The following is a 22,490-nucleotide window of genomic DNA, read 5'->3' as shown; positions in this document are numbered from 1 at the left end:
CGACAATACTGATAATATATACTGTAAGGTGGCAACACATTTATATTTTCAAAAGGAGTAACACATAATATTGGTCTGACACTGTAGGGCGGTATTAAGTTATTTACTGAAAAATACTAATCATATTTGACAACACCATTATGAGTCATTTAAACTCGCAAGAACCCCCGCTGAGGTTATTTGCATGTAATTCCACTATTCGTTTGCCTTTGAAACCCCGAAAATATCCAGCGATGAAGTGGATTTCGTGCCTCTGAGTCAAGGAAACTGCTTGAGGCCAGATTTATACAGCAACTTGAATGAGGGATCTCTTTGAACTAATTATACTGATGTAACGTACTCATCAATATTAAAGGCCAATCACGGTCTTTCCCGCTTCTGATTAGAAAATTGGCTGGAAAAAAAAGTAAAAAGGTTTTACAATTTAGACAGGAAATAAAGGAGTTACTTCATGACTGGGCAACTTTTTGACTAATGGCAAATGTATATAATCACACAACCGCCATATCACATGGGATTCTTCCAAATATGAATTGTCATGAGCGGGGCTGGAGCACTGCCACGACGGGCGTGGCTTGGTCACCGCTCTGGGCGGTGCCACCTCGGGCACTCCTCACAGCTGCTGCGTTAATTGTCTTATGTTAATGTTAATTAATCATGTATTTATATTGGAGTTTACGTCACGGGCATTTGCCAGTTCACTTAGTTTGCGCTGTGTTACTGTGTGCGGACACTACTTCTTCAATAAAACCCACCGGACAATATGCCTTTGTCTCGGAGTCCTGCATTTGGGTTGCGAGAGTGCTGGAGGGCGGGGTACACCCTGAACCGGTCGCCAGCCAATCGCAGGGCACACGGAGACAGACAACAGTCGCACTCGCAATCACACCGAGGGGCAATTTAGAGACATAATAACAAAGTCAGCATGCGTCTCGATCATTAGTGGATCACTTTGCTCGAAGTAAATGCAATAGTTTTGCCTTCTCCCGGCTAATCTAATTCCATACGCTACGAGGTGAACCGACGAGCCGACTGTGAGCCAAAAATATTGCGAAACAGTTTCAGTTGGATTTTGAGTGATGAGATCGTTTGTATCATAGCGGGTGTCATCCTCCTACACAACGCATTTGCAAATAAAAACATTCCACGAGTCTAAATTTACCTGCCGCTGAGACAATCACAATGCCGACATCCCTGTGGTAGAATTTGTTCTGCAGTTAAAATGAGCCACGTTTCTGATTCATTTTCTCATCAAAACAAATAAATCTACCATGACAGACAATCTTACCAAAATAAGGAGATTGCTTTTCTCAATAACGTTTTCAAATTAAACGTATCCTAGCAAATCAAGATTTTAATTCAGACTCGTAAAAGGAGCATTTAAGTTAAGCGCTCATGTCGCGCTTAGCATAGCGCAGAGCAAGAAGGTACTGTACTACAATTACATTTTATTTGGATTTCTTAGTTCAGGACTACGTTATCTTAAGGGTGAGGGGTGTGTGTGTGTGTCATAGTAAGATTTTTATAGACTTTGTCACTACATTACCTAATAATAGTTCTTTGTGGTGCGACATGAGAAGACATTTAGTTCAGGTTTCATCAGAAAGGTTTCTTGAGGCTGCATTTTTGAAGATTCATTTGGGTTGTCATGCAAGTACTCTCAAAAAGCTCAAGAAAAGAAGAGTTTTTAGCCTGGATTTAAAAAACAATCATAGCCGCGACTGATGTCACTTCTTTTGGCATCTTATTTAATTTGTGTGCAGCATAATAACTAACTCTTGCTTCACTGGGAGCGGCATGGTGGGGCACCTGGTAAAGCCTTGGCCTCAAAGTTCTGAGGTCCCGGGTTCAGTCCCGGACCCGCCTGTGTGCAGTTTCCATGTTCTGCCCGTGCCTGTGTGGAGTTTCCTCCGGGCAATCCGGTTTCCTCCCACATTCCAAAAACATGTAACATTAATTGGAGGCTTTAAATTGCCCATAGGTGTGATTGTGAGTGCTGCTGTTTGTCTCTATGTGCCCTGCGATTGGGTGGCAACCAGTTCAGGGTGTACTCTGCCTCCTGCCCGTTGACAGCTGACCAGCACTCCTCGCAACCCTTTTGAGGATAAGCAGCAAAGAAAATGGATGGATGCTTCACTGTGTTTGATTTGGACTCTATGCTCCACTATTTGACCTGTCTGTCGATCTCAGAGCCCTACTGGGTTTATATCCCATGAGCATTTTTTCACGTATTCAGGACCTAAAGCATTCAGTGGTTTATAGACCAGTAGCTGAACTTAAAAAAACGTATTCTAAAGCTGAGTGAAACCCAGTGCAAAGACTCGAGTCTTATTTTCTGACCTCCTGATATATACTAAGTCTGAGAAATTCAAACGATGTGATTTCAGTCCTCTTGGCTGAAAAACGGGCGCCATAGAGCCAATTTCACATCTGAAATCCTTGAAAAAAATGTTGGGTTGGCAAAATATGTCACAAAATATTGCAGGATTTCACAAAAAAGATGAATTTTTGTCTTATTTTCCAATGAAGTTGCTGACATTTCTCTGGCTAACTACAGAATCATCTGAGTGTAGTTTTAGCCGGATTTTGCTAGACGGCATCAGTAAGAAACAGAGAAGGTCGTGAGATTTTAAATGGTTGCTGAATACATTCTCGTTGGCCATCCATTGGATCCTCTCTACTGTTTCTCCAGATCTGTGTACAAGCAAACACAAAGATAAAGTTACTGAATAATATATCAACCCAACCTCTTCTGATTTGTTCAGTTTCAGCTTGTGCCGTCAAGACTCACCGCAGCATTCTTCATTCTTCTACATGTAAGCCCGACTCCTGCATTCTGATCTCTAACACCAACTACGCTTGTCTTCCCTTACTACATCCATCAACCTCCACTTTTGTCTTCCTCTGGCTGTCTTGCCTGGCAGCTCTTTCCTCCTCCTCCTCCTACCAAAATATTGATTTTCTCTCCTATGAATTTGATCAAACTATCTATGTCTGCTCTATCTAACTTTGTCACCAAAACGACTAACTTTGGCCGTCAGATCATTTCTAATCCAATCCAACCTGCTCACTCCTGGGGGGACACCTGAACATCTTCGTTTCCGCCACCTCCACTGTTTCCTGTTCCCTCTTCCGTTTCCATTCTGTACATCATGGCTGCCCTCACCGCTGGCTTACATTGCAACCCCAACATACCTGTAAATCTCGTCATCCATGAAATTTTGAAGGCTTTTGACTTTGAAAGTTCCTCTCTTCCCTTCCTGAGGTGCTTAAAGCCCCCACCAGTCACGTTGCAAGCCTGATGCATCCACTTTGGAAATCCTTTCAGTCCTCTTCCAAACCGTGAATTATGCCTGAAGCTGATGATTTGGGGGAGAAAGTGCTTTCAGCGCATCTTACATGTAGAAGGCGGTAGAACTCCCATAGCACACATAATTGCTCTCCTTCTCTCTTGGTTAAGTCCCTCTAAAAGTGATTGCTATGTGTCAAAACTGTCTTTTCTTATGGTGGCACTTGGTGTTGTTCAGGTCTTGTCAGTCAAACGGTTCCGGCATTGTAATTTGGAAAGCTTGCATCCGCAATTATAGCCGTTTATTCTATATTTCATTTGCAGTTTCCATCCTCTCTCCAATGTGACGTTCGTGTTTTCATCCGACATAAAAGATCAGACGCGCAGATGTCACATTGCAGCGGTGCTCTCGTGTGGGTACCCAGAAGGGTTCCATGGAACGGTTTTGAAGTCCAACGTTTATCTTCGTGAAGAGGACAAGATGTATCTTATTAGTGTCTACGGGTCCGCTCCTGAGTGCTATTGAACAAGATGGTGACACTGAACACAAAGACAGGTTGTTTAATAACTGAAATAAATCGATAATTGTGGCAGGGCAGGGAACCGCGGTCCCCCAGCGAGAACGTTATGGATTCAAACCCACCCCCGTGGAAAGAATATATACTCTGTATAGAAAAAAAAAATAGATGCGCACATACAAGAATGAATGCAGCAAATGGCATGTCAATCATTGTAACGCAATAAAAGTATCTTTCTTCACATAAATACTCAAGTAAAAGCAAAACGTGCGGTGCATTTAAAGTACTCTGACAAGTACAGTTAATGGTAATATGGTATGAAAGTAAAGTACATAGAACGGAGTGAATATAGTGCTTTACTACCCACCTCTTATTGTCCTAGGAAAATATTACACCCTTCATTCTCTTTGGAGCTCGTGCACCTACGTCATCAAATCACGTAACTGGACAGAAGTGCCGGTCAAACAAAGCATTCTTCAATGCTAAGTCGGTTGGAGACGACGTGAAAATACGTCTTGTAGTTTTGTGCGATACAGTTAAACATTTAGAAGGTGATAATAAACGAAGGTATGTGAAAAATGAGAGACACTTGGCATAGAGGGACCCATATTTAATGCCGAAGTCGATGTTTTCGCCGATAAAAAATTGGTCTATTGATCCGCTTCCGCTTGTCTTGGACAACTGGATCTAGACATGGATCTGGTGAGGAAGTCGTCGTGATTTACATGGAAGAGTTTGAAAGCGTAGAAAAGTCTGGACGCGTCTGTTCACTCCCTGTCGTTTTTTTGTTTTTGTTTTCAAACGCATTGTTCTCAAATTAGCCACCTTGGCATTATAAATACTTCTTGAGAATTTGAGATTGAGAAGAATAATTCCTATGTTTAATTGCCAAAATCCGTTGATCTTTTCTCGTCTTTTCAGCGGGTGTTCTACAGAATGATCTCTTTGAATATCTGTCTCGTCTGTTGTAACAACCAACAGCACAACAGATCTCAGGTATTGTGAATATTCTGTTCCGGTTCAATGTCCCCCCCCTCACCCCCTCCCCCACACACACACACACAGTCAAGCAGCTCTTTTTGACCGGCAATATGGCGCCGTCACGTGCACGAGCTCTATTTCCATCTTGAGCTGAAAGAATTGTATTAATTAAGCATTTGTTTTTATTTTGTAAAACCTCTCCACATTTCAGTGTAATACTAGGTGGAGAACATTGCTGGGTCATGAATGTGGGCTAAGAAACGAATTAATGAGGGACTCTTACACTGGTACGTTAATGTACTTTTCGGGTTTCACTTTTCTCCCGATAGCTTTGAACGCACCACAGTTTACGTCACTGGTTAATATCCCAGAAGTCTTTGCACCAGGAAGTGGGAAGCTGTCTATCTGTTTAGTGTTTTGACAATGATGGAGGAAGAAGAATTTGAATTCGCCGATGATTTGGAGGCAATTTTGCACCTCACGCCAGAAGTACAACTAGCGATTGAACAGGTGGATTTTTGGAGTGTTTGAAGCGAATAATTGACGGATTTTGATAACTAATAACAAGGATGCATGACTGCCTGGTCGTTGTGATGGAAGTGCAGCGTTATTTATTTTTTCGTTACCCCGTCGAAAACACTATCATATATGTGTTAGCTATTTTATAATCCTTTCCACAGGCGAATGTCAAAGAACTCATTTAACAAGATAGAGACATTTTATTATGCTGCTGTTACTAATCGTTGCTGGTTGGTTTAATAGGTGTGTGAATATAACGCGTTGATTAAACTAATGTTATCATGTGTTCTCAAGGTGTTTCCAAGTCAAGATCCGCTTGATAAAGCAGACTTCAACGCTGTGGAATACATCAACACATTGTTTCCCACCGAACAGGTAAAAGGACAGCAAACTAACTTTTTTTTTTTTGCATGTAAATGCATCTGAGAAAAATAATGTACATTATAGGACAGTTCACTGCATTTCAGTGTACAATTTAAAACGAAAAACGTTCCCTGTATTCCTTGAGTTAAAAAAATAATAATAATAATAAAAAAGTCATGTAATGTGTGGTGAGGTTCATGGCTAGTGAGGCACTGACAGTTGCCAGATTTGTATGATTGTTATGAGCCGAACAGAGAGGCATAATTCTTTTCAAAAATATATTTATTTGGGGCAGCACGTTGGCTAAGCTGGTAAAGCATTGGTTCAATCCCGAATCCGCCTGTGTGGAGTTTGCATGTTCTCCTCGTGCCTGCGTGGGTTTCCTCCGGGTTCCTCCCACATCCCAAAACATGCAACATTAATTGGACACTAAATTGCCCCGAGGTGTGATTGTGAGTGCGGCTGTTTGTCTGCATGTGCCCTGCTATTGGCTGGCAATCAGTTCAGGGTGTAACCCGCCTCCTGCCCGTTGACAACTGGGATAGGCTCCGGCACTTCCCGGACCCTCGTGAGGATAAGCGGCAAAGAAAACGGATGAATGGATATTTATTTCGCCATTGAGTTAGAAAGCGAATTCGCCATTGCAAAAGGCAGGTGAACACTGCATCCCGTAGAGCCACCATTATTTTATTAAAAAAATGTAAATACACGTCTTTTTCAACCGCACGGTTATGCAGAATTCTGGCCATGCATGCCCTAGGCGGTTTTGCGATCATCTCTGTACAACTTTTTAAGTCATCCACTTGATGCATCCTCTATTTGACGAATGGGGATTTTTTTTTTTTTTTTTTTTTTCGAAAAGAAAAATAAACTTTAGGGGAAATGTTTGACGATGTAAGTCCAAGCACAACAGGTTTTTGTCATTTTGAATTTCACGGCAAGAGTAGTCATCCGCCTTCTACCACCAAAAAAGTACTTTGGTACAAATTGTTCATAAACATGTCACCGTCTCTCCAAAATGGACAGATGGAAAATCCTTTCATGGCTCTGGAACATGGTCACAGTCTACTTGTGTAGGTATCCTATATTGCCATGAGGGGGCTCTGTAAGCCAAAAAATACAACTGGAATAGTAAGCAGAATTCAAAAGATATTTTGGGATTCAACATAAATTGTTTATATGTACCCTGCAATTGGCTGGCGACCAGTTCAGGGTGTACCTTATCTCCTGCCTGAAGATAGCTGGGATAGGCTCCAGCACGCCCGCAACCCTAGTGAGGATAAGATGAATGGAAACTGGATGGATGGATGTTTCACATAAATATAGCATGAAACGGCTTACGTTTTTGAAGACTAGTATTGAAGTGTTGCTTCAATAATAACTTCTAACTTGTGTAACTTTGTTTGATATATATATTTTTTTAAACCCCCAGTCCCTTGCTAATATTGATGATGTGGTAAACAAGATACGTCTGAAAATAAGGTCAGTCGATCTCAGTGTTTTAATTTACTCGCTCCGGATATATGCGTATGTATGTGTGTGTAATAATAATAATAACCATGTCTTACATTGTGCAGGCGCCTTGATGACAACATCAGGACGGTGGTGAGAGGTCAGACCAACGTGGGGCAGGATGGCAGGCAGGTGAGTTGACGAGTCAAATTTTGCACTGTTGTTATTCAGCCTAAAAGAGGAATTATTTCTTTCCTTTGTCCATTGTACAAAACTATTAGTGGGGGATACACAAACGATTCTCCTATACAGACGTCATTTATCCCAAGAAATTATTTCTGATTATTTAGGAGCTATTGTATTGCTTTAAATTTACAAACTCATTACATTTTTTTAATTAGTGTTACACGCTATTTATTGCCTTGCTCAAAGTCCACTGGGATAGGGTTCAGCATGCAGATGTCAATTGTCTGAAGTTCCACATTTTCCACAATATGCATTGTTATTCTGCAGTGCAAATAATATCTCACTTATTAAAATATATCTTTAACACTTTTAGCTCTTAAATTACTGTACAGTTGTTCTTAATGGATTGATTTAAAGCTTGGTACACATATTTTTTTTTTCTTTTTACATCTTGACCAATTTTCAACATGACAGACCCTACATGCTCAGAAAAAAGAATTCACGTGTGTTCTTCCTCTTTTTGTAGTCTTTAATGTACGTACTCAAGATGACCAGCACTCCCCACACGTGACCATATGTCCACAGATAAAGTCCAAAAGTTTGGCGTAGTACTACTGTACTAGACGGCAAGGTGATATAAAAGAAGAATTCAAAGATGAAAGGCTGGCTGTTAGCATATCTGGTAACTAAGTTATGGATGCAAAATGTCCTCCTTGTTGTTTTTATTCTGCTGGAGGACTTTAAAAAATTAACAGAACAAATCACTCCTCTCTTTTTTTCTCGGAACAGTGAGAGGTGCAGGTTATTTTCTAATATACTGTTGTTCTGTTTCACGTCTCACTCATAATGCGGAACGCTGTGTTGACCGCATATGAGAATTTCGTAAATCTGTTGAGCATTTACGACTGCTGTCAGTCCCAACTGTTTTGAAAGCTGGTAGAAGAGGAAAATTCTCTCAGCACACCCAACCATACATCATATCAGTCTACCGTAATTTCCGGCCGATAAGCCGCAACATTTTTCACACAGTTTCAACCCTGCGGTGATGCGGCTAATTTGTCCATTTTTTCTGATGGCCGCAAGGAGGGAAAAGGCAAGAGTGAGACTTTTACCAGTCCGCCCCTGTTAGCGCTGCGCTACCGTGTTACTGCCATGTCTCAGTGATTTTTACCTGTATGATTTTTTTTTTTTTTTTAACCCGGCCCTGTTAGCGTGGCGGCGCTACCGTTAAACTCTCTGTGTACCAGCTTTCTTTGTAAATATCTCTTGTTTCAATGTCGGTTTCAATGTGGGCACTTGCGGCTTTTACACGGTTGGGGCCCATCTCTGTACCAAATGGTATTTCTTTTACAAATGTACTGGGTAAGGCTTATAACCAGGTGGGCTCAGTAGGCCGGGAATTGCAGTACATAAAACTAGACTGAGAAACATCGCATTTAATGTTAAATATACATGTTACATGGACAGTTAAAGAGCTCTCAACATGATCTATCTCCTCGAGTCACAATGGAGCAAGTGGTCATGGATGTTCTCATCTCTGGAAAAGCAGGAATCCTTGTTGCTTTCCCTTTCCTTTGTCCACACTGCAACCCATGGAAAAGGACATGATGACTCAGATTCATCCCCATTGCGCAAACTGTACCTTTTTGCAAAAAAACATGTCTGGGAAATATTTCCCCTTGTGTATACTTTAGTAAAAACCCAGGCTTTCTTGTAAGCGCGTGATGGAAAAGACAAGCCCCTGCATATTTAATCCAAGCCTTTTCCCAGTCAAGGGTTTGTGGTTTAAAGGGAACATGACACTTGACAGTTGAGCCGTGAAGGTTCTGAAAAGTAGACTTCATTTGGTGTGCGTTGTCTTTTGGGTGTCTGCGCTGGTGGCCATGTCTTTTCCAGTTTGCTACTGTTTGGAAGCGGAAACACTTCAGGACAACCCCAGACGAATAACATTATCTGGTTGCACACACACACACAATAACTTGTGGTTGTTTTTCCAAGGCCATGAAGCATTTCCAACAGTTCCAGGGGGAAAATCTTTTCTGCAGATGGAAAGAAGGAAAGGTGCTCTTTTCAGAATGATTGAGCCATAACAGCCCCACTAGAAGAAAACCAACGTCAGAAATGTTGTCTGAGCAAAATGTGACCGCTGGTTGACACTGAAGAATTTAACTCTTATGAACTAGAGGGAGTTGACTGTATTAAGCAGCAAGATTAATGATACCCTAGTACGCTGCTAGTATAGTACCCTTAACCCGGGTTTGAACCCAGTATCTACTCATAAATATAACTGTGCACTGATTATGACAGCAAAACGCCAACCCCTTTGAAATGTAAACCACTTGACATACACATATTCATAATTTTGCCAGAATAGAATCTCACACACCTGCCTCATTCCAGTTCTCCTGGGGCTTCACCCACCTCTGAGGTCAATCTTACAGGAGTAAGAACTGCAGCTGCCACAGAGGTCTCTTGACAAACCTACATATGTCGGACATCATTTGTCATGGAACCTCAGTATAGAAGGCCACAACTCTGTATGAAGTCCGTGTTCAGGTTTTGTGCTCAGAGTTCAGTGATAAACTCTGTCAGAAGTGTGACTTTTTGCAGTTTGCCAAACCAGTGATCCCAGTTGGATCGACTCTTCACAAAAGTGTGCAATTGATCCCGAAGCTGCTTGCAGTCCAAGTAGGATTGAAATGGTTTCCATGGTGTAAGGGAGAAGAAATCTCATTGAGAATGTGACCACTATGGCTGTGTGTACTGGGCTTTACACAATCAGGGTTTTTGGGGCAAATCAGTGAGTTTAAAAATCCCCGATCCGATGACGATATGAACAATGTGTGTATTTATATGACTTCTTCATTTACCAGATAGCTAAAAAAACCCATCTTATTCTCGGCTTGTCCCATTCGGGGTCGCCTCAGCGTGTCTTCTTTTTCCATCTAAGCCTATCTTGTGCATCTTCCTCTCTAACACCCACAGTCCTCATGTCATCCCTCACAACATCCATCAACTTTTTCTTTGGTCTTCCTCTCGCTCGTTTGCCTGGCAGCTCCAACCTCACCACCCTTCTACCAATATACTCACTCTCTCACCTCTGGACATGTCCAAACCATCGAAGTCTGCTCTCGCTAACCTTGTCTCCAAAACATCCAACTTTGGCTGTCCCTCTAATAAGATCATTTCTAATCCTATCCAACCAGCTCACTCCGAGTGAGAACCTCAACATCTTCATTTCTGCCACCTCCAGTTCTGCTTCCTTTTGTCTCTTCAGCGCCACCGTCTCTAATCCATCTATCATGGGCGGCCTCACTTTGCCCTTCATCCTAGCGGAGACTCTTCTGTCACATAGAACACCAGACACCTTCCGCCAACTCTTCCACCCCACTTTAAACCGTTTCTTCACTTCCTTACCACACTCACCATTGCTCAGTATTGTTGACCTCAAGTATTTGAAGTCGTCCACCCTCGCCATCTCTTCTCCCTGGAGCTTCACTCTTCCCTTTCGTTAGAAACAGCAGTTCTGAAAATTTTACATTCCACACGTATTATACCTGTCCTCCATCTTTGACAGATCCATGTATTTCTTTCTTTTGACATTGAATCAGGTCTTTTGTGCCTTTCTAACAATGTGCTTTTCACGCTTGTCATTTAAAGTAACATCAGTGACACAAGCAGTAGTAGCATTACGCATTCGTTTTTCAGTTATGTGCAGTGATTTGAAGATAAGAATCCTATCAGATGCGACTGCTTCAATTGCTTTTGCAGACTCAGTATGTGGGGTGTTTTTCTGTAATCCTTTTTTTGATGTGTGTGTGTAAAGTGGATTACTTAAAAATGCTTGCATAACACCGTATGCCAGGGAAATGTTTCAACTCTCAAATTTATTCCTGCAAGTTATTTAATTTTGATAGTGTTTAAGTCAAATTGAAACAGAATTTTGAATTCACGTCAATGAAAAAGCATTTTGAAGAAGGCGTTCTCTCCCCTTCAAAACATCTCAATACAGACTTACATATATGTGATGGGAGGTGCTTCAAAGGCGTATACTGTTGTGTTTGTGTGGAAAGGCAGATAACATCTCGGGCATGAAGGCGCCTGCTGGGCAGTGGTCTCCCCCTGCTTTCCTCAAGGCTAAATACAGGAAATGAGCACTTGGCAGCAAGCCAGATTGATTCGGCTGAGTTTGCATGAGTGACAATCGCAGCCTTGAAGGCTCTTGGCTAATCTGGATGTACAGATCTTCTTTGAGATCACCTAAAGGGAAGTCCTTTAAAATTATCAGGAACTCGCATTCATTCAACTACCAAATCAACTCGCGGACCTCCAGTTTACATTCATTTTCAAATATTTCTAAATCTTCTTTATTGCAGGGGAATATTAGGGGTCCAAAAGAATAAAATCATTGCCACAATGAAATTAATCGATCAGTCAAAATGCTTAAGTTAACTGGGTCCGTTTAGATGATCGACCACATCCTACAAAAGAAGCAATTTATCGTAATTCCCGGCCTACGGAGCGTACCTGGTTACAAGCATCACCTAGTACATTTGTAAAGGAAATACCATTTGGGACATACATACGCCGCAGCTGTGTAGAAGCAGGAAGTAACCACATTGAAACACGAGATGTTTACGAAGAAAGACAGCACAGTTTAACGCTAACAGGGCCGGTTAAAATAAAACTCACTGGTAAATATCACTGAGACATGCCAGTAACACTGCAGCAACACGCTAGCACAGTGTTAGCGCAGCGCTAACAGGGCCGGTAAAATTCACTTCCTCGGCACATATATTCCACTGGTCTCATTCTTACCTTTTCCGCTCGAGTGCGCCCTTGCGGCCGTTGGAAAAAATGCACCTATTAGCCGCATCACCAGATAAACCAGAGGGTGGAAAAAAGTCACGCCTTGTAGGTTGGAAATTACGAAAAGTTTTATCATTTTAGCTAAGGACCGGATGCAGCTTTTTTTTCAGTCACATTTAACTGACTGATAATCATACTGTCTCGAAAAACTCAAACCAAATTGTGAATGGACAAGCTATTCAAGTCTTTCTTGTTGCAGGTTTTCATTTATGCTCATATTTGTTTTTTCCTTGTAATACGAGTAGAAGTTGTTTTTTTTTAAAAGAAAAAAAATCATGTAATGTGAAGACCTTTTCTCGTTTCATAATGACGTTATATGACTTTTCAAGTACTTTGTGGTGCAAATAACGTCTTTCCTGTTTCCTTGGTGATCTTCAATCATAAACTTCCGTAGAGCTCATGAAAGTGTAATTTTGAACGCTCCATTAGTGTTGTTATATTGTGGCTGCCAGTGACTTGAGGAAGCAACGATACACATTAAAAATCAGTGCGAGCAGTATTTACTGTATATACTGTATACACACATTTCTCTAGTGTATGTGCGCAGCTGGCGCCAGCTGTTCAACGTCCGCTTGTGTGCTAGCATTTGTGCCATTTTCTCATCGAAGTACATGTACAGTACAATGAGTTCAGTCATCCTAATTCTTCCATTTCTTTCCACGTTTTCATACTTATTTAATTCTGTCAGGGAAATTTTTGTTTTGTAAGTTGGTTTGGTGAACAAAACTACCGCAATTTCCGGCCTACAAGCCGCGACTTTTTTTCACATGCTTTCAACCCTGCGGTTTATGCGGTGATGCGGCTAATTTGTGCATTTTTTTCTAACGGCCGCAAGGGGGCACTCGAGTGGAAAAGGTAAGAGTGAGACCGAATATATGTGCCGAGGAAGTGACTTTTACTGGTCGGGCCCTGTTAGCGCTGCGCTATCATGTTACTGCCGTGTCTCAGTGTTTTTTACCAGTATGTTTTTCTTTTTTTAACAGACTCTTTTAGCGCGGCGCTAGCATTAGCGTGGGGATGCTAGCGTTAAACTGTCTAAACACTGTAGTTGACATTATTGCTTTCATGACTCTCTATGCCATAGCAACCAACCTCATGGGTTGCCAAAGCCCACGCCAGGAGCAAATCACACCATCACCCAACATGCTAAGATATGTGGTAAATTGCTATAACATTACCAACGTACGCCAGAGTTTGGACGGAAAACAAAATAGTAACCTTTTATAATAGTTTTAATAGTTTAAGTAGATGCCGTGTGAATGTATCAGGAACTCAAATTTCAGTGTCCATACAAATAACGATCTGGTGTATATGAGGTGTTGAACAATAATTAAAAAGAACAACATACTTTTGTGTTTTGTGCTCATGATTAATTTGTGAAATGTGAATTGATGAATTAATTTCCATCCCTATGCTGTAATCACACAACAGATTTCAAAACCGCTGAATAACCTCTTTTTTTTTTTTTTCATTTCATATGTTATATGCAGGCTTTGGAAGAGGCCCAAGTAGCAATTCAGCAGCTTTTTGGAAAAATCAAAGACATCAAGGACAAGGCAGAGAAGTCTGAACAAATGGTATGTATGCGCACACAGTTCAAGCTGCACCCTCAGTCAGTTATAATAAATAAGAGTGGGCAGCCTTTGTGTGAGTCTGTTTGTGTGCTAGGGGAAGGTTTAGAATGTGGAGGGAGTGAAAGGTAGATCCTCCCTGAAGTTTTCTAAGCAATGAGTGCTCAGACCAACGGAGCTATTGCTCTTTATCTTAGCTGTTTTCCCCATCTGAAAAACTCATTTTCTTGTCTGCCATTTTGTTCACTGCATTTGCTTTGTTTTTCTGTCGTTTCGCGTCCCTCCTCTATCTCTGATTTGTCTAACCTGCTCGACTCCTTCTTTTTCTTCTGTAGGTAAAGGAGATTACCAGGGACATAAAACAGTTAGACCATGCAAAGCGCCACCTCACGACATCCATCACCACGCTGAACCACCTGCATATGTTAGCGGGAGGCGTGGACTCTTTAGAGTGGGTACAACTGTCTTGCACACAAAAACACCTTTTGATTTATTTGCAAATGTGCGCCAATCAAATGAGTTCACCGAACATGCAGAAATGCCCCTTTTTTACCTGGATATTACGCATTACACCGTAATTCCCGGCCTACAGAGCCCACCTGGTTATAAGCCTCACCCAGTAAATTTGTAAAGGAAATACCATTTGGTACATCCATACGCCGCATCTGTTGTAAAAGCTCCAAGTGCCCACATTGAAACCCACGTTGAAATGGGAGATATTTAACAAGAAAGACGGTACACCGAGATTTTAACGCTAACGCTAGCGCCGCGCTAATGCTCACGCAAGCCTTGCGCTAACAGGGCCGGTTAAAAAAAAAAAACATACCGGTAAAAATCACAGAGACACGGCAGTAACACGCTAGCGGAGCGGTAACAGGGCCTGACCGGTAAAAGTCACTTCCTCGGCACATATATTCCACTGGTGTCACTCACTTTCCGGTCAAGTGCCCCCTTGCGGCAAGTAGAAAAAAATGCACAAATTAGACGCATCACCGCATAAACCGCAGGGTTGAAAGCGTGTGAAAAAAGTTGCGGCTTATAGGCCGGAAATTATGGTAATTGTAAGAATGGGATCGTATATGTATTTATACAATGTCATTTTAGACTAAAATTTAGAGATCATATTAAACTTGAGACTGTGTGTCCAAGGATGCGCATCATGGAAACAATGACAACGTTTTTTTTCGGATTTTTCCTGTTATAGTAATACTATATCACGGTTCTTCCTTTGCAAATTATTCACTTACTCTTTTTTTTTTTTTTTTTTTTTTTTTTTTTAAATTGTGCTTTTACAATATATTTGCCATTGCTCTTGCTGTCTCTCAAAATACAGTATGTTGAGGGCTGCCACGCTAGCAAATGTTTTAGAACACTATATAATTTTTTTTTTTTTTTTTTTTAGGGCAACATATTATATAACCATACATAACTTTCTCTAAAGTGTGTCAGTTGTAGCTAAAGCCATTTCGCCGGTAGCTCGCGTCATCATGAGCGGCGTGCCGGATGCTACCACAAGAATGACAACTTGTCGAGTCCGCAAAAAGCCGCTGTTGTATTTTCGGAACGATAAGACGCCCTCCTCTGCCACTGATTGCCTAGTACCAAGACAGAACTTGTACTTTTAGCGGATAATTACTCGCTGAAGCACTTCATGAAAACGCACACACGACTCGCACACAGAGGTAAGAAATGTCGTGCAACGACAGAAGCAGAGTGATCATGTTTTATGCCTCCCTGCCCATTTTTGCGTATCTCAGAAGCAGAACGCACATCCAAGGAGACTTCTGATACTATAGTATCAAGAAGTTAGTTGGTCAATTGTTAGTTGGTCAAGAGTAGACTAAAAATGTTTTAGTTTTTAATGTGTTCCAATTTTAATGCAACTGACAATAAAATGGTACTTGCACAAACAATGTTAAACTGCAATCCAGTCTCTTGTTAATACTGTTTTCAACATTTTATAATGTAGATTAGTCTTTTCATAACTAAGTTTTTGCATTTTGTACGTTCTAATGCATTTTTGTCGCGGGCCCCATTGTAGTTACAGTGTCGCGGGCCATGTTGTAGTTACAGTTTCCCTCAGAGGACCGTTGTGGCTGTGAAATCGTAAAAATCTCGGACCGCCTAATCATAGTCACACGTGGAATTTATGAAGTAGTTTTGGAATCATAAATAAAGGGAAGGGTTTTTCAACTATTGTTGATGTTTGGCAACACAAAAATGCTTGCAATATCTCAATATTATCATTTAGCACAGTGATTCCCAAACAGTGTGCCGTGAGCGCTCTTCACGTGTGCCCTGGAAGTTATCCAATTTTATGTAATTGCTAAAAAAAACATTTATTCCAAGAAATAATGTATCTTTATTCGTCTATTTATGCCAATGAGGCACAATGACAGACAGAACAAAAAAATCCTCTTGTATTAGATGGCAGAAAGTACATACAGTAATTAATCGATCCATTTTTGGTAACATTTACTTTCATTGGTGTGCGGTGGGATTTTTCAATTGTAAAATATGTGCCTTGGCTCTATAAAGGTTGGACATCACTGATTTAGGATATGACAATGGGAAATTTTGGTGCAGATTTTTGCAAAAATCCTGGAGGTTGTCACACATAATTTGTCTCCGCGGGCCACATGAAATCTCGTGGCGGGCCGGATTTGGCCCCCGGGCCTTAATTTTGACACCTGAGTTCTAACGAAAAGAGACCTTTACGTTTGTGGTGAATGTGTGCGTGTATATATGTTTTCACACTGCATTAAATTATGATCAATAATGCAGCTTTTCAATCTTCACTGTTAAGTCGTAGAGTGATGCTCGAGCTTTTTCAGGTATTTTAATTTAATGACCTTTACAGTAAATAAACTCAGGCATCTATGCATTTGTTTCAGGGCCATGACCAGAAAAAGGCAGTACGGTGAGGTGGCCAATCTCCTGCAAGGAGTGGTAAACGTTCTCGAACACTTCCACAAGTATATGGGCATACCACAGATCAGACAGCTCTCTGAGAGGTACTGTACCTCATACTGGGCATTTGCACGCACAGTCGCTTATATGTCTACCGCACTCAAAAGTCCTTCTAGATTATGCATTTTGTATGCCAAGTTATGGACTTATTTGACAACGGTTCTAGAATCCGATAGGACAAGGCCGCATATATCCAGGTTCAGAGTCGTGTTGATCCGCCAGATCTGGAAAGAAGAACCGTCTGCTCTGCTTTGACCGAGGTGTGGCAGACAGTGTTGAATACCAAACAACAGCTGCGCGGAAGAAGTGACTCTTCAGGAAAAACAGATGGGGAAAGTAAAGAAATATGAGAGGGGGGAAACAATGAATGCAGAGGAGCTAGACAGAACAGGTTAATAGCATGAAGCGCAACAGGAGACTCAATGACTGAAGCTTTTAAAATTTTAGAGTACAGATTGGAAGATTGGACAAGCAGAATTGTGTATTTTTATTAACTGACTTTTCTCCGTTTTTTTTTTCCGCTTTGGCAAAAGGTAATTAGTGAACCTGTGTGGCATTGTCCGTTAAAAGTGAACATTATTGTATATGTTAACGACCATATCAAAAAAATTCCATTTTGTTGAGCAACTTTTACAATATATACAAGTAATCAACAACTTTTAGACGGTGCCTGTTTTGGAAAACATCATCAGTATAGCGCTCGTGCACCTACGTCACCGATGTAACGTGACTGGCCATATTGACGGTCTGACAGAGTCTTGTTCAATGCTAAGTCTGTTCGAGAGGGCACGAAAATGTGTCGTACAGCACGACGCCCAGACTTTTGTCCGATACCGTTAGACATTTAGACGGTGATAATAAACGAAGGTACTTGGAAAAATGAGAGACACTTGGCATAGGGGACCCATATTTAATGCCGAAGTCGATGTTTTCGCCAATAAAAAATTGGACTGTTAACCCGCTTCCGCTTGTCTTGGACAACTGGATCAACACATGGATCTGGTGAGTAAGTCGTCGAGATTTACACAGAAGAGTTTGAAAGCGTAGAAAGGTCTGGACGCATAAAAATACTTTGTTGCTGGATCTGTTCTCAATCAAGAATAAATCCCACATAGTGATGGAGCCATTCACATTTTTCAATGCCAATATTTAAATAAATGACCCCTGGTTTTACACAAACTCACATTCATTAACTATGATTGAAAAAAAAAAAAGACAGCGAGTCGGCTCCTCCGTACACGGAGGCGTGTTGCGGCCACACGTTAAACTTCGGGAAAACCTCTCTGTGACATGTTTTTTTTTTTTAAATGCTTTGTTTTCAAATGAGTCCAATGGGTATTTAAAAAAACAAAATAAACCGCTGGGATAGGCTTCAGCCCCCGTACACGGAAGCGTGTTGCAGCCACACGTTAACCATCGTAAACCTCTGTGTGACCGACGGTTTATTTTTTTTTTTAAATACGCATTGGACTCATTTGAGAACAATGCATATTTAAAAAAAAAAACAAAAACAAATCTGTCGGCGAGAGGTTTGCCGAAGTGTAACATGTGGCCGCAACACGCTTCCGTGTACGTTGGAGACGCCTCCCTGTCTTTTTTTCTTTTTTAACGCATTGTTCTCAAATGAGCCAACATGGCATTATAAATACTTTTTGGGAATTTGAGATTGAGAAGAATAATTCCTACTTGAAGTGAAGTGCTCGTGTGTATTTGGTTGGGCACCTTCCATCACGTTTAATTGCCAAAATCCATTGCTTTTTTTTTGTCATCTTTTGAATTGGTATTCCATAGAATGATCTCTTTGAATATCTGTCCCGTCTGTTGTAACAACCAAGAGCTCAACAAGTCTCGGGCATTGTGTATTTTCTGCTCCTGTTCAATTTCCCCCACACTGTCGAGCAGCTCTTTTTGACCGACAATATGGCGCCGTGAAAACGGTGACGTCACGTGCACAAGCTCGATACTTTGTTTCCGACTCCGAATGACCTCTACTTATTGGTCCGAGATATGGCACACTTAAATTTGACATGATGGATTCGCGATTCTAGAAGTTATTCATTTGCATTTAGAAATATTGCCAACCGCTTCAGAATAAATGGGTAGTTAATGGGAGCACAGAGAAATATTTTCAAAATTCTGACAGCTCCACTGTGAATTTCCTCTTTGACTTGTGCAGAGTCAAAGCAGCCCAGAGTGAATTGGGCACACAGATCCTGGCAGATTTTGAAGAAGCGTTCCCGTCTCAGGGCTTCAAGGTAAACACATGCCACATGACATCTTAACAAATGTGTTTTCAGACGCTTTGAGGTTTGTTGTCCAAAAATCCACCGTGTTCTTGATCTTTTTATTTTTTATTTATTCTTTTGCCGCAGAGGCCCGGTGGGCCAAGCAATGTGTTAAGGGATGCCTGTCTGGTTGCAAATGTTCTCGACCCACGCATCAAACAGGAGATAATAAAAAAGTTCATTCGGCAGCATCTCTCTGAGTACCTTGTGCTCTTTCAGGAAAACCAAGATGTGAGTAAACACTCACAAACACACAACTGTTAACCTACTTATAGTTTGGCTTAAAGAAGGCTTAACGATTCATACGTTTTTGGACGATAGCGAGCAAGAAAAGTGTTTTACCAAATGTTTCAGGTTGCGTGGCTCGACAAGATTGATCGCCGCTACGCCTGGATCAAGCGGCAACTCATTGACTACGAGGAAAAATACGGACGCATGTTTCCAGAGGAGTGGTGCATGACAGAACGTATCGCAGTGGAATTCTGCCACGTCACCAGGTAAATTGAAAAAAAAAAAACCACTTTTTCTTGACAGATGAGCGTACAAAGCCTTTCATTCTTTCACAATAGGGTTATTAAATCAGAAAGTACTTCAATAATCAATTACTTCCAGAAAATGAGACAATGTGCTTGTTGTGTTTTTGATTTAGGCCAATTTCCAGTTCAATTGATATAGTTCAGTCTTTCTTTTCAGTTAGAGAGTCTCAGGAGTTGTCATAATTTCGCTCTGCTCTTGGATTTAACTGTTTATAAAAGTGAAGTGAATGTTGACTATTGAAAACTCACAAAGGTGACAGTACATTTATTGTAAAAATACGAAGAAATAACCTACTCATCATTTGTCTGTCAAACCAACTGCCGCCAAGGAAAAAAATATCTATATAGCGAAACAAAAATGGGCACCTGGCTATCATACCTATGGGAGATGAAAGTGGAAACAAGCGCGTCTAGCCGAATTCGTGATTGATTAATTTGGGGTTTCTCATGCTTTTGTCGGCTAGGGAACCCCTCAGAAGGGTGAACATTTTTTTTTAATCATCACGCATGTTTTATTTATTTTTCCTCTCCGAAAACGCCCTAGAGATTATACTTTATTTTTTAACCCTAATACTTTTTGGGAACATATGGAAAATGTACTTTATAATTGCTTGCATGTTTCTACTGGTGTTCAGGTCAATATGCAGCCTCCTGCGCCACTCCGAGTTGTCATAGTAATGAAATCCATACTTGCCATTGCACCAGCTGTATATGGGGTGGGTATAACTGTCATGCATTAGACAGGGCCACTTCAAAACAGGCTAATAATAGAAAGACAAAAAATAGGGTGTCTTTGCTGTAATGGGTTATCCTTTTCGGTAGTTTGATGAACAAATGTCAGTCATATTTTGTACCAATACACTTACAAGTTAATACAAAAGATAGATTTCTAACTTTTAATTACCAGTATTAGGATTGGTGCATTCTTAAATAACCCAGGGCTTTTTTTAACTAGTTCATACCATAAATATTACTTAAGCCTTAATATATAAACTTTTAAAGACATATAACTATGTATTTTTTTTTTACCAATTGAGTGTGTCTTTTTTTGCTCCAATGAATCCCTCTATGTTCTGAACGAAACAAAACTCTACCTGCTGTTATTGTGATTTTTTTTTTTTTTTTTTCAAAGTTTCGCCAATTTTGATTCTGAATTGTTTGACGTGTAAATGCATTACAAAATGCTGCAGCTCAGATGTAATGTTGGAGCTGTGCACCACGTGTGTCACAATCATATCAGTTTTATTTTTGTCCAATTGTAATTCAGACTTATTGGTTCAGATAACATACATTCGTAATTGTTTGCAGAACTTAATCATATTTTGGGCAAAATAGTTTGAGAATGGTGGAACTAGTTACTAGAGTTCTGTGATTTATTTATTTTTTTCCTCCCAACATGTAGTATACAGTAGATCCCCACGTATTCAGTTTGGGATTTGTCAAATTTACTGATTAACCGTTTTTGGCTCATGCTAAAGCATTAAATGTATTAGTTTTGCACCATATTGTGGCTGTTTGGGGCCAAGGAACTATGTGAAAGTGAATTAAACAGATCATTTAGATGAGTAGTTTTTTTTTGTCTGCATCTTCTGGCATATTGGTGTCAAGCAGCTATGTTGAATTGAGTGGAGGAGTCCAATTTTGACAAAATTAGTGCTTTGTTGCCATTTTCTGGCATTTATAGAAAACAAACCCTTTGGCGAGGGCCACTCATGACTTGCTGTAGGTGTTGGTCCTTATCACCTGCAAATAATAGGGAAGCACTGTACCTCTAACGGTCACCTAATTCATCCATATGTCATCCATGTGTCACCTTCTTTATGCATGTTTTTTCCAAAAGAGCTGAGCTTTCCAAAGTAATGAGAACACGAGCCAAGGAGATCGAAGTGAAGCTGCTTCTATTTGCCATTCAGAGGACCACAAACTTCGAAGGTCTGCTAGCAAAACGTTTCACAGGAAGCACATTGACTGATGCCCCCGTGGTAAGTCCTAGCATACGCACGCACATTCTTTTTATTCTCACATATTGTGAAATGTAAGACAGAATTCACTGCCTCCGTTTATATTTTAAATTGTTAGACAGAATTCTCTGTCCGTTTAGGGACGCGTGGTCGGGCCTTAGAAGAACATGACATATTTAAAAAACATTTTTGCTATTTTTTTCCCCTAACATTTTTTTCCTGCTTTATTCCTCCTAATGCAAATTTTTGCCAGTTAAAAAAATGCATCATCTGTCACGAGAAAAACGGAAATCAATATTATTCAGTAATGTGAATATAAGTGGTTCTTGGAAAAAAAAATCTATTTTTCAAAACAGTTGGAAGAAAAATCCCAATTAAATGTGTAACATGGTCAACAATTGAACAAAAAATTAAGTGGTATATGTACAGTATAACAGATGCATCTCTTCCAGCTGTCTTGCAGCCATTTCTCATGTAAAGTTGCACAGGTGCGGCAAGGTGACCTTGGTAAATTATTTGCAGCCTCAAGGCTCATATCTCAGGTCACGTATGCAGCCTGTCGATAAATCATTGCTTTTGCAATACATAAATGGACACGGTTACTATCCAACGGGCTTCTTTCATGCCAAATGTACTACAATGGGAGTATGGCTCCACTCATGATGTCTATTTCTAAGTTAGTTTCTTTTTTAAGGGTGGGATTTCATAATTGGCTGTTACATGAATGTCTTCCAATGATAATGGATGGTCCTTTTTGTAAATGTTAATTTGTTAAATTATTCCTCCGCCAACTAGAATTGTGTGATATAGATTGCGCTGTACAACCAAAATAATTTTGTTTTCTGAGCAGAAGCAGAGGCCAGAGAGTCCTTTAGACCCATCTAATCCTTTCTTGGAGGATGATCAAGGAGATGATGAGGGTACTCAGAAAGATGACAAGGATGAGGATCTGGCAAAGGTGAGATAAATGCCTCAAAAACGTTTACTGCA

At 40.6% G+C, this 22,490-nt stretch overlaps 1 protein-coding gene across 1 annotated transcript in view; it reads left to right on the top strand.

Moving 5' to 3' along the window:
• Positions 1–5,144: 5,144 nt before the first annotated feature.
• vps53 (VPS53 subunit of GARP complex) overlaps positions 5,145–22,490 on the top strand; it is a 35,907-nt gene continuing 18,561 nt past the window's right edge. Inside the window, exons 1-12 of the mRNA XM_061827655.1 lie at positions 5,145–5,298; positions 5,602–5,682; positions 7,103–7,152; positions 7,248–7,314; positions 13,668–13,754; positions 14,084–14,199; positions 16,643–16,762; positions 18,895–18,973; positions 19,091–19,234; positions 19,358–19,500; positions 21,380–21,521; positions 22,351–22,458. Of these exons, the coding sequence (XP_061683639.1) occupies positions 5,212–5,298; positions 5,602–5,682; positions 7,103–7,152; positions 7,248–7,314; positions 13,668–13,754; positions 14,084–14,199; positions 16,643–16,762; positions 18,895–18,973; positions 19,091–19,234; positions 19,358–19,500; positions 21,380–21,521; positions 22,351–22,458 (1,224 nt within the window). The 5' untranslated portion in view covers positions 5,145–5,211. The remainder of the gene's footprint in view (positions 5,299–5,601; positions 5,683–7,102; positions 7,153–7,247; positions 7,315–13,667; positions 13,755–14,083; positions 14,200–16,642; positions 16,763–18,894; positions 18,974–19,090; positions 19,235–19,357; positions 19,501–21,379; positions 21,522–22,350; positions 22,459–22,490) is intronic.

This window comes from Syngnathoides biaculeatus, chromosome 8 (assembly GCF_019802595.1).
Source record: "Syngnathoides biaculeatus isolate LvHL_M chromosome 8, ASM1980259v1, whole genome shotgun sequence".
Classification (NCBI taxonomy): domain Eukaryota; kingdom Metazoa; phylum Chordata; class Actinopteri; order Syngnathiformes; family Syngnathidae; genus Syngnathoides; species Syngnathoides biaculeatus.
Note: the sequence above shows the minus strand (reverse complement) of the source record. Positions and strands in the feature narration are given on the sequence as shown.